The sequence below is a fragment of the Paralichthys olivaceus genome, chromosome 15 (assembly GCF_024713975.1).
Source record: "Paralichthys olivaceus isolate ysfri-2021 chromosome 15, ASM2471397v2, whole genome shotgun sequence".
Classification (NCBI taxonomy): Eukaryota; Metazoa; Chordata; class Actinopteri; order Pleuronectiformes; family Paralichthyidae; genus Paralichthys; species Paralichthys olivaceus.
Window position 1 is genome coordinate 753,457 of NC_091107.1, and position 12,428 is coordinate 765,884.

The 12,428-nt window shown below is 44.3% G+C and overlaps 1 protein-coding gene across 7 annotated transcripts in view; it reads right to left on the reverse strand.

Moving 5' to 3' along the window:
- The window catches only part of LOC109645541 (glutamate receptor 1-like), a 35,768-nt gene that overhangs the window by 8,017 nt on the left and 15,323 nt on the right, over window positions 1-12,428 (reverse strand). For 3 of the 7 annotated variants that reach the window (XR_011246169.1, XR_011246170.1, XR_011246168.1), the window contains exons 4-15: window positions 10,683-10,867; window positions 10,138-10,191; window positions 9,864-10,022; window positions 9,456-9,623; window positions 8,683-8,787; window positions 8,048-8,158; window positions 7,231-7,437; window positions 6,901-7,116; window positions 6,302-6,425; window positions 6,091-6,226; window positions 5,579-5,777; window positions 5,012-5,259 (exon numbers count right to left, since the gene is read on the reverse strand). Coding sequence is in view for 4 of the 7 variants with exons in the window: in XM_069539462.1 (XP_069395563.1) it covers window positions 3,819-4,065; window positions 5,012-5,259; window positions 5,579-5,777; window positions 6,091-6,226; window positions 6,302-6,425; window positions 6,901-7,116; window positions 7,231-7,437; window positions 8,048-8,158; window positions 8,683-8,787; window positions 9,456-9,623; window positions 9,864-10,022; window positions 10,138-10,191; window positions 10,683-10,867 (2,159 nt within the window). In the remaining 3 variants the exon portion in view is untranslated. The other 4 variants (XM_069539459.1, XM_069539461.1, XM_069539460.1 and 1 more) reach the window with 3 other exon arrangements.

A 12,428-nucleotide genomic window follows, 5' to 3' on the forward strand; every position in this document is an offset into this window, starting at 1 on the left:
AATTTGAACGTTAACAGATTAAAAGTCAATGAAAAGAAAAAAGAACTGGATCAAAAATGTCAATTAGCATCAGATTCTTTGTTAAAAAACTAAAACAGCTTCGATACTTGAAGAAATAATGACAACGTGAAAAACCTTTTTCTTTTCAGAGTGAACCCGCTGAGTTCTGGGGTGTTTGGTTCGTGTCGGGGGACAGGGGGGTTGGGGGGTGGGGGGGGTTAACCAACACATGAGCGTGGGACCAGGCCAGAGCGACCTCAACAACTGACCTTTCTGCCGGAGTCCTTGTGTCCACACTCCCCCTTGTCATACCACCACTTGTTTTTCAACTTGTCTAAGACGGCTTGTTCATTGAGCTTCAGTACGGCTAGGTTTACTGGGATTCTTCACAGAACCATGGGAGGAAGGGAGGGGGGTGGGGTGGGAATAACATAAATAACATTATGCACCTCCATGTTATCTTATGTTATTGTTCAGCTGCACAGAGACAGCGCTGCGGCAGCAGCAGCGGCCGCGGCAGCGACGATATTAGCAACAGTAGCATTAGCTGAACAGAAGCTGTGACACGCTACAGAGAACATCTCAATAACAGCGACAGAAAAGAAAAGAAACAGAAAGAACAGACACAATCTCACAAATAAAACTGTTCTAGAAACAAATGTCAGCATCAAAGTGATATGCGTTAATACTCCATCTAGCTTGGTTTAGCCTGACTCCCTGTGTGCGAGATGTGTATTACTATATCACTTTGGGTAACCGGCAAGAGCTGAACACACTCCGGCATCTTTAGAAGAATCGGACTCATGCAGGAACAGTCCGATATCAACTGTTTCCTGCTGAAGGAGCGATGCTTTTTATGTTTTGGAGCAAATGTTCATCAGCAAAGAAAAACTTCAGCGGTAACTTGACCCAGGAGGTTACGATTTCACCCCCGTCCGTTTGCTTGTTGAACATTTCTTTAACGTTGTCAGAAGATGTTTTGTAAAATACTTCCTGGATCAGACCGAGGACCAAATACTGTGAACAACACCACGGATTTATTCTAACTTTCAGTGGCGTCACCCGGAGTGTTCAATGCTTGATAGTCAAGTTGCGAGTTGTTGCCGGTTACCCTGGTGTGCCATTGCCGTTGTCGTTAGCTGTTGGGGTTACGGTGATCTGACCTTGGAGTCCCCTCCCCCGGTGCCGCACTCTCCCTTGTCATACCACCATCTGTTTTTCAATTTGTCCAACAGGCCCTGCTCGTTCAGTTTTAACACTGCCAAGTTAACAGGGTTTCTACGAGGATGATAATCACAATAAGGGATAAAAGGGAACTAAGTGTTAATGAGCAGAGGACCGCCATCGAGAAATAGCAACATCATTACATGTGTGACGACAGGCAGACTGGTGAAACTGTAACATGAATTCACTGAGGGAAAGATTTACTGCTCTTCAACACAGACGTCTTTAAAATGTTTGTGTGTCACTTCCACAGAGCGTCAGTCTGAAGGATTCTTCTATCACCTTGTTATTAAAGGATTTGATTTCTTCTTCAAAGTTTAAAATACTTTAAGTACTTTGTTGAGGTTTGAGGATGTTGGTTCACGTGGTCATTATTACCACAGCCACTAGAGGCTGGTCAGAAATAACCAGAAGTTGTAATTAGCTGCTTGTAAAGATCTCACAAACAGCAGAATCTGTGGACGCTGTCGAGACTTTAAGAGTTGTGCAGTGACTCTGAGATTCACTGAGATTCTCTGGGAGAAGTGAATGGAAAGTCCTTGTTGTTGTGAGTTTTTAATGATTGGATGAAGCTTGTGTTGAGCCCAGTGATAAGCTCCTGGCGAAGGTTGGATATTAAAAACGAAGACGTCTGTAAGTCGTGAAGGAAAAAAACATTTTATAACCGTCTGGACTGAAAAACCGTAAATGAATCCCAGAATTGACGTCTTCTTATTCATGCTCATTTATTACCTGATAAATAAAGGAGAAACAACATTCATACTTGTAGATTCTCACAATGTGAAATATCAAATAACTCAAGTTAAAACAATTGTTGATGAACAAATGTGAATTTTGTGGCGTCCTGTATTTCACAAAGAATCACCAAAAGCTGCCTGTTGTTCTCCTTTACATACCAGAGATGACGGAGGCAGCAGAGGAAGCAGTGATGATTTAATGCTGATAAAAACAACACGAATCATTAAAGTGACTCAGCCGCTGGTGCTTCAGTTTGAAGAGACGATAACACGATTAACATCATATTAGCAACAGAAGAGTTTTTGTTCTAAAGTGAATTTTACATAGAAACAGTCAGAAATCAAGACGAGGAGAATAAAAACAGTCCAGTTAAAATATGAACAAATTAAAATCACGTGAATCCAACTTATCTGTTTGAATGAATGTTTGTATTTGAGTTTAAAGACGATGAATTGAGAGGATGTTATATTAGATGATATAAATAAAAATAACTCTTATTAACGGAAGATACGATTATTTTATCTGGACCAGAAGAGTTCAAACTGATTTTTAAAACATAAAAAAGACATGAATTGTGACATTTGAGAACAACGCTCCAACAGAAGCACAGTCATCGCACGTTTTACCACAGCAACATGAGAATAAAGCAGATGCAGCTTAATGAGAGTGTTCAGAGGAAATGATGACACGGAGCAGACGACTGTCAGACGTTAGCGCAGAGAGACGCTCGACCCAGAGACAGAGGACGACTCACAAGCTGCAATTTGTAAGTGAATATTAAAGTGATTACATAAGAACCTCAGTGTTCAAGTGTCTGGAAACAGCAGAAGAAACCGCTCGGCTGTTTTCAATATTATCAGTTCATGTCACAGTTCGTTCATTTGCTTTACACAAATGTAAAACCATTTTTCTGCGGATGTGGAAAGTCAGTTTGCTCGGCTTTAATTTGCCGTCTCAGCAACACGTTTTTACTGCGATGAAATGATGAAAACACAGGAACATACGTTCAGCGTGTGCTGATCTCATCTCTGAAGTCATTTCCTCTCTGAGTCTGGGTCGGCTGTAAAATGCTGATGTTCGGCAGAAAGAATGAGAGCAAGATGTTCTCTCACAGAACATCTGATACAAACATGAACGCTGGAGGAAATCTATGCTGCTGTCAGGTGAAGGTTTCGGAGTTTGAGCTGAAGTCAGGTTTTTGGTTTTGTTTGGTGTTCGGTCAACATCTACGACAGGAAGTTAAGTGTCCAGTTCAGAAGTAGAGTTTCTCTAAACACTGTTTGTTAACACATTATTAACTCGGGACGTTTCCTCTCTGAGTCTGAAGCTTCATGTTTGTTCATGTTTCATCTCATCTGTTAGTTTTAGTTTCTCTTTGTAATTTAAATATATATTTTTATTTTTATATTTTTAGTCTACCTATACTTGACTCTGATTGGTTTCTAGACGGGGGGGGTAGGACTGCAGCTGCTTCTTCTTCTTCTATGGTTTAATGTGTCTCTACTTCCTGTGATTGGTCCAAAAGTCCAAACTGTCCAACAAAGTGTTTTCACTGTGAACTAACCGGAGATTCTCATTGATCTTAAACCAACAATTCAATCTAATATTTGCACATAAACTAACTTGATACAAATCAAACTGAATCACTTCGTTAACTTGACTTTTATAAAACAACACAACAACAGAAGGAAAAAAGAAACTGATAAAACTTCAATGTTGCAGTTGGTTGAGCGAGCAGATTTCATCACTGCTCAGAGAAAACGTTTATAGTTCTGCTGAATAATTATCGTTGTTCGTATCAGAACCAAATTGCTTTTCCATGAAATAAAGATCAACTAACTTTGTGATGAGGCTCATTAAAATCTTGGTTTTTGTTTCACCTGACAACAGCATGGTTCATATCGATGTGTGTCTTCAGTGTTGTGGTGATGGTAGAGGCAGACAGACAGACAGACAGACAGACAGACAGACAGACAGATAGACAGACAGACAGACAGACAGACAGACAGACAGACAGACAGACAGACAGACAGACGGGCAGTAACAGATGACAACAGACAGGTAAACAGGCCGACAGGGCAGGAACAGGCAGACAGACACATACTGACAAAGACAAACAGAAGAGAGAGATAGACAAGACAGACAGAGAGACAGATTAAGAGACTGACAATCAGACAGACAGAGAGACAGACAGACAGACTAACACACAGACAGTCCATCATGGTCGGGTTAGTTTTTATCACGTTTACAGATTAGTGATGTTCACAATTCATCGTTTAACCAACATGAATCTGTTTCTGGATAAAACCAGCTGCTGAGGACTGAGGTCGACCTGGACCCTTTATTTTATTCTACGTTTCCATGTTGACAGAAACTGTAGATAAAGATGGACGAAGCTGAACTATCTCGGATATGAACGCTGCCATCTTGTGGTGATGGAGTAATTTGCAGTCAGAGTCTGTAAAGATCGTGGGGTGGAGCTGTGGTATCGACGTCCCACCCAATCCTTGAGTCAGACTCAGCTGTCAATCATGACGTCTCCGCCTGTTTCTATATCATCAATAACGAATTAAACCAAACCGATCAGAAACACTTGAACAAACATCAGAGAGATGAGAACGAGCTGAAACGACAGAAACATTTATCTACTTTGATTTTTTAGTTTGGTTCATGTCCCGTCTTCTAACATGGAGGAGGTTTATGACCGATACTGCAGCCAGACACCAGGGGGCGATCCAGATGATTTGACTTAACTGCAGACAAGCTGTCATTTCGTTCATCTTTATTTACAGTCTCAGATATCGGAGATGAGACCAAGTCACTGTTTCTCGAGTCTCAGGGAAGAAACGTGACATCACGTTCTGACGTGTGACGAGTTCGTGCTACGCAACTGACTGTCGACGCGTGGTCACAGATCAGAGTTCAATAATTTAACATGTGCTGATAACATGAATCAGTATATTTGCACATTTGCTATTCTTCTAATTTCCCACAAAAGACAACACGAGACACCAGCGTCACACTGACTGTCCAGATATTCAGAGTGTACCTGAGGGCCGATCCTTTGGGCGTGGCCACTCCGTAGCCTTTAGAGTCCAGGTTTCCTCCCACTTTCATGGTGTCGCAGGGCTTCCTCTGCTCGATGTACTCATTCATGGAGGACTCCAGCAGGTAGGCGTACTTCCCCTTCGACTTCCGGACCCGCAACACACCTTCGTCTGTGTTCCTGACGAACACTGACGGGTCTGCGCTCCGCATGTACGACCACATCTTCTCAAAAACGGCGATCTTTGACCTCTAATGAAACAGAAAAAGAGGATAACGAGGTTTAGCTATAGCTTGTTGACGTACACTTCTCCATTAACTTTACATAACAACATTAATTTACATTAATCCATAACACTTCTGTAAAATGAGTGTAAAAAGAATTTCCCCTTGTGGGATAAATAAAGGAAGTTTAAGTTTATTACAGGACAGCTCCGATGTTTCGTTACATATCTTGTTGTCAACTTGTTGCTCACGTGCAGTTTGCACGTTACAAACTCTGATGGTTTAGCACAGTTCAGAAATAGTTGAGGCTTCAATCGTTATTGTGAATTTAGAAAGACGTCCTCACCATAAAGAACTCTTTGGTGGAGCCTCCGTCCAGGGTCCCATAGGAGATCTCTGTCTGCTTGGCCAGGTCCTCTGAACCCTCTATGGGGGAGACCATCCTCTCTACGGTGAGGAAGGCTGCCAGGTTGGCCGTGTAAGAGGAGATGATGATGAGGGTGAAAAACCACCAGACGCCTCCAACGATCCGACCTGAGAGAGACCTGGAGACGAAACAGATCTGTGGGTCAGACTGGAAGACACACACACACACACACACACAGTGTTTGTGTTTTGTTTTAAAGAATAATTCCTGCTTATTTGAATCTGCTGAGTTTCCCACAGTCGTCTTCTTCTACTCGTCTACTCAGACAACAGTTTGTGAGGCTGAGGTCCATTCACAAGACATGAGAGCGTCTCTGTCTTCAACCATGAAAACAGCTGAGCAGGAATATTGTGTTTTAGGAATAAGAGTGTTCAAAGTTGAGAAAAAGAGTTGTGATGATAGACTGAGGATTAAAAATGTGAGTGTCTTACCTGGGAGAGATGTCACAGCCCTGCTGCATGAAGGCCCCGAGAGAGAACCACAGAGAGTTAAAGATCCCAAAGTCGTTGGTGTGTTCAGGCGTCTCCTTCTCTTTCTGCTGGTTCTGGTTCTGAGCCTGAGGGAACCCTGACAAAACAGAGCCATGTGATGAAGGACTGACCGGGCAGCAGCGAGGTAAACACCTCAACAATGATGAGGTACCTGAAGAGTGAGCGAGTTCGGAGGACGACGTCGGCTGAGCTCGTTGAGACGTGGAGGAGGGGACGGTTTCATCCTCGTCATCAGAGTCCTCCCCCTCCCATTCGTAAGGACTGAACCGACTCACCTTAGAAACAAAGACGTCGTCATACGAGGACACAATCTGAGACCATGGTTCACGAGACACTTTTCTTTTGGGTTTTTTTAAACTAAATTAAATTTTCTGTCCAGTTTCATGAGTGTGTTTGAATAAATGAAGAACTGTGGAGGAGAGTTGATCCTTTTAATAAACACAACCAAATGTCAGTTCCTCCACTTAAGTAAAAATACTCTGTGACAAGTAAAAGTGTTGCATGCATTCCTCAGTACTTGTTTCTTTTTATGTCTAAATTTCCTTCATCATAATAAAATATAATTAATTGTTTTATGATCGTAGATTTTTTTTCAACTCAGAAAACTGATGCTTGTAAAAGAGAAGATGTGATTTAATGACTCTACTCGTTAACTAACGTGATAAACTTCATGTAACTTTACAACCAGGTCATTAATTACGGCCTATTTCATATTAGCTGCGTAACCACGCCGGCCCCGCCCCTCCTCACCAGGAAGAGCACGACGCTGACGCCGATGTAGGCGAAGACGATGCACATCCAGATCTCGTAGGCCAGCGGGTCGAGGAAGGAGAAGACGCCTGGTTTGGACTTGGTGGGTTTCTTGATCATGATGGAGATTCCCAGAGACATGAAGGGTTTGGTGAAGTCGATCACCTGCTCTCGCACCAGAGTGATGGTGAGCGGGGCGACCGCCACGTCGGCTTTCTGCGGGGGGGGGGGGGGGCAGAAACATGAACAGAGAATTTTCACTGTGAATGTTTTTTTTTTTTCTGCTCAACAAAACCTCGTACGGCAAAAAACGTGGTGTCCGACACTCACCCCGTACACCAGTTCTCCCACCATGCCGTTCCACATCTTTGTCGCACTGTCTCTGGCGCCGTACTTGCCGTCACCCACCAGTTCGAGGCGGTAGGCGAAGCCGACGTGTTTGGCGATCTCCGAGGCCAGTTCGGCACAGTAACCTTCGTACTTGTCATTTCCTACTAACTGCTCGTGGTTCTTCTTCAGCATCATGTAGGGAGCTTCCTGTTCGGAGACAGACGTTGAGGACGTTTCATTTGTCTCTTCATTTATCTTTGAATTTGCTGCTGACCTTGTTTTGCTGCTTTCATGAGTTCACTTGAGTTTGAATTTATTCTTTTCTCTTATGCACAACTACAAACCTGAAGCAGGTTTAAGTCAAATCATTTTGGTTTGACTTTAGGATTCTGTCGGTTTCAAGGGTTCAGGAGGTTTTTAGGAGCTTTGAGTAAAGTTTCTGACGCTGTCGCCGACACAGGACGACTCACAAAAACTTAAGATCCAGACGTCCGACGACAAAAATCCTTCTTCAACCACGAAGAGTTAAAAAGAGAATATGTGACCTCAGACTGGATAAACACTGACACATGCATGAAGAGGATATGACGCCGCCAAGAGGCGACTAAAGTAAACGCAGCATCAAAGGTTTAAAAATATGAAGACGATTTTAAACAACTTCATGAAAAGTTCCAATACTGAGAAATGTCTCGTTAATACAAATGTCCTCAGCAACAATAAACATTTCTAACAATATGTCTCATGGCTGTTTTTCAAACGACCATTCCGACCCAACACTCTAACCACACGGCAGCAGGATGAGCAGCAGGCGTCTTACCAGGATGGTGGTGACGACGTAGGTTCTGTTCTGCAGACCGTGGACCTCCTCCAGCACCGGCCTGTAGACGGCCGTGTTCACATAGCCCCTCCTCTCGTTCCAGTAGCCGATCTGAACGCACGACAGCACTGTTACATCACAGCTGTTATCTCTTCACCACCTCCCCCCATCGTTAAACGTGTGGACAGAGGTGTAGTCTTCTTCATGTCTCTGTTCACACCTGCAGCTACTTAATGCTCATTAATGTGAAGCTCGGTTCTGTGGGGTCGTGTTGTCTCTGAAAGCTGCTGACTGGACTTAATACAAACTGTGAAGTCATCACTGTGTCAAATTATGGAAAATAAACTTCATGAGATTCAGGAAAATCTTCACAAAGCCACTGTCAGTGTTTCAAAATGTGTGTGTAACGATGTCATCACAGCTCATGGTGTAACCGTGTGTGATGGAGGTGAACAGAATCCTGCGAGTCTGCAGCTTTCTGAACCAAACAAGTGCTGCAGCAGCTGATCTAACTGATCATCGCACCTTTAATCGGAGAAGAGGGAGCTAATTAGTGAAATGAGCTGATGCGGTGAAAAGCACCAAACGTCTGTTGGAATTAAAACCATTTAACAAAAGAAAAACAGCCGCAGCACCTTCGTGGCTCCTTTGTGGCTGAGCTCCATCACAGTCACAGTGTAGTTGGTCCGATGTCCTCGCTCGTCAAACTGAACGTGACCCGTCAGACCTTCGAGACGCACCTGCCGATACAGATTCAGATTCTGTCATTCTTCATCTATTCATACTTCCACTGCTGCTCCTGAAACTCTGTCGCCAAAATGACAAAAATCTGTTTTTATTTATCGACTTTCTGATGATGCTTATTAATGTCGTGTGTTGCAGTTTGACCTCATGGTGGTGCTGTTGAGTTTGAAATCTTAAACGGGAACATTATCCCACTCAGGACAAAGACGCGTCCACGTCGTCCCAAGAGAAGAGAAGAAACTCAAACGTCTCGACTTGCTGCTACAGACGAGCAGCTACTTTTCCAAACTTTCAACTTGAGGAGCCAGAAAGTCTCAAAGCATATTTTACTGCATGTTGGCCTCAGCTGGAGGAACGGAAAGAGATGCCATGACATCCCAGAGCTGATGGATGTTCTGAGAGTGAAACTGACTGATCTGGGTCAGTCTGTGAGAAGCTACAGCCTGTGTGAGATAAAACCGTCTGAACGGGAAATAGAACCACAATGAGAATCATTAATGAATGTGGGAAAACAAAACCCTAAAAATATATTTAGTGTTGTTGTTGTGTCTTGTTCTGAAATCTTCTTGACATTCATCGCACAAACCACAGGATGTACACGTGTTAACAGATTTAATGGCCATCGTGTGTGTTGTGTATTGTGTACATGTGTGTAGTTGTGTACCTGTTGCAGGGCCCTCTGGATGTCAATGCCCTGTCCCCAGGGAGCGGGGGGGTTGGCCAGACACTCCCCTGCGTTGCCGCGGCGAGAGATGTCGATCCGCTGCCGTCGCAGGTTGTGGAAAGCCGTCGCCATGGCACTCACGCCGTCGTAGGTCAGAGCTCCGGTGTACTGAGGAGTCGAGACGAGCGAGAGTCACCGTCACTTGTTGTGGACGAACACGTCATCGTGTGTGTGTGTGGATGTAACGTCTCCATCTGAGTCGGATAATTCCTGTTCACAGTTTTGCTACGTAACCAATTTTGTAGGTTCACAAATAAAAAATGATGTAATTCAGTACAACTGCACAGTGTGTGTGTGTGTTTCTGTACCTATATCTGTGTGTGTGTGTGTGTGTGTGTGTGTGTGTACCCTGAGGCTCCGTCGGGCCAGTTTCAGGTCTTTGCTGTCGAAGTCCAGCCAGTCCTGGTTGATCTTCTCCACGGCCGGATCGGACCAGTTCATCAGCTGGAAGCCCGTCACGTTGGGCCCCAGCTTCTGAAACTCTGTGACGTTCAGGTCCATGAAGCCCTGAAACACAAACACACACAAACACACACAAACACACAGACACACACTGTGATTGACTGAACTCCGCCTGAACCCACACACACATACACGTGTTCCAGTAAATAGACAGACTCACCAGATTGGCCAGGATGTAGTGGTAGTTCTTCAAGTTTCTCTTCTGAGCAGCAATCTGAGAATAAACGATATGCTAATCACATTTTCTGATGTTTCTAATGATGATAAAAATAATTCATTACAGATTCATCACACTGTGTGTGTGTGTGTGTGTGTGTGTGTGTGTGTGTGTGTGTGTGTGTCCTCTCAAACAGCTGCTAATTGGACGACTCAGTTTCTCTTTGAGGAATAAATTGCTCATCTTCACCATCAGAAAGCGACGGAGGGAAAGAGAAAAGGGTCCTCTCAGATTTAGAAGAGCCAACTGACACAAGAGAGGAAGAGGAGGAGAAAGAAGAGGAAGGACGATGAAGAGAGAAGCTGGAGGAGGGTAAGAAGGAGGTGGAAGGAAGAAACAGCTGTAGGAAGGAAAGAGGAGGAGGAGGCTGAGCAGCACCTGATAGATTCTGCATGAAGCTGAAGAGAAATGATTTCAGCTGCAGCCAACACACGTGTGTGTGTGTGTGTGTGTGTGTGTGTGTGTGTGTGTGTGTGTGTGTGTGTTACCAGGTTGAGGATGGAGTTGAGTCGGTCCAGCTCACAGTTGATGATGACCTGATAGTCCTTCTTGAAGTCCAGGTCGGTGAGCAGCTTGACGAAGGCGGCCTCCGTCAGCGTGTCCAGGTTGATGGAGGTCACCTGCCAGGTCTGCTCCGCCGCCGTGTCCAGGATCCTCTGCAGCACCGACAGACCTGAGACCGTCAAATTACCCATGAGTCAGTGTTCCAGCATCAACTAGCTCAATGTCGCTGAGCTTACATCCATCAGCTGTAGCACATGTTTGAGGGTCGAGGCGGACAGGTGGACCAGTGGATCACAGACCAACATACTGAGACCAAAACATCATTCAAGCTCTGAGAGGTCTCGTTGGCCGTCTAGTTCAAACCCCAAAACCTTTTTTGCTGTGAGGAGACAGTGCAAACCACTATACCACCGTGCCACGCCAGAGGAGGACACCCGTCAAACCAAGAGCTAAAACCACAACATTTCAATTTTCTGTGTAAATCTTTCTCTGGAGATGTTTAGAAGTGTTTTCGTCGTTTCTACACTTTTTCGAATTTTCTTTCTCGACAAACATTTTCCGCCTCGTCGCTCCTGAAGGAACTTTTCTGTTGAGGGTGGATTTAAAGAGGCGTCGGCTTCTCAAACGTCAAGCTGTGTTTTTTCCAGAGGAGTCAGACTCTTGTGATGTTGTCTGTCTGCCTCCGGCTGGACTTGGACTGGGTGAATCTTCAAAAAGCTGCTTTACACACACTCGTGATGAGTTTGATTTTAGTTCCAGTTCCTGATTTGAACAAGGGAAACAGATAAATATCAGCGATGAGGACGAAGATCTGAGATCGGAGGAGAAGCTTCTCAGGCCAAACTGGACTCTTGTCTTTCAGTAGTCTCCTCTCATGGGCTGTTCATTCATTATTTACGCAGAGAAACCCGACCCCCCACAGTCAGAGCCTCAGAAACGTGACGACTCACAATCAAATCTGCAGCAGGACGGAAAAAACAAGGCGTCTTAGCCTCACGGGGAATTCTGCAGTTTTGCACAAGCTTGATCCAAAGATTTTAACAGTTTATTCATCAGTGATTATAACAGCTTCACAAACACTGTTCACTGAAACCAACACGTATTAACCTCATGGTGGCGCTACAGTCAAGGGGATCAGAAGGATACATCCTCTGGAACCATGAAAATGGCAGAGTAGCAGTAGCTTGTTGTCGGTGATGGTCGAGTGTAACTTTAAGAAATGAAGCTCATGTTCAGGTTCATCACTTGGAAACGTTAACCTGCTCTAATGTAACAGAGACAAAAGATCATCGCTCCAGATGTTTAGAAGTGAAACAAGAAGCCACAGCTGGATCTGGATTTAATCTGAAGGAGGGAAACTGACCAATGAGAAGCTCCGATCAACAACCATCGAGAAATTAATCTGCCAATGTCGAGTTTCTACAAACTGACAGGTTCTGATCTGAAACTGTGAGTGAACTCACATCAGCATTTTACACACACACACACACACACACACACACACACACACACACACACACACACACACACACACACTCACACACACACACACACACACACACACTCACACACACACACACCTTGTACAAACGAGTCAGCCAAATTCAGATAGACTTCAAAGACCAGTGAGGCACATGTAGTAAAAGAGACTTCAAAGATACTGTCTCTCTCTCTCTCTCTCTCTCTCTCACACACACACACACACACACACACACACACACACACACACC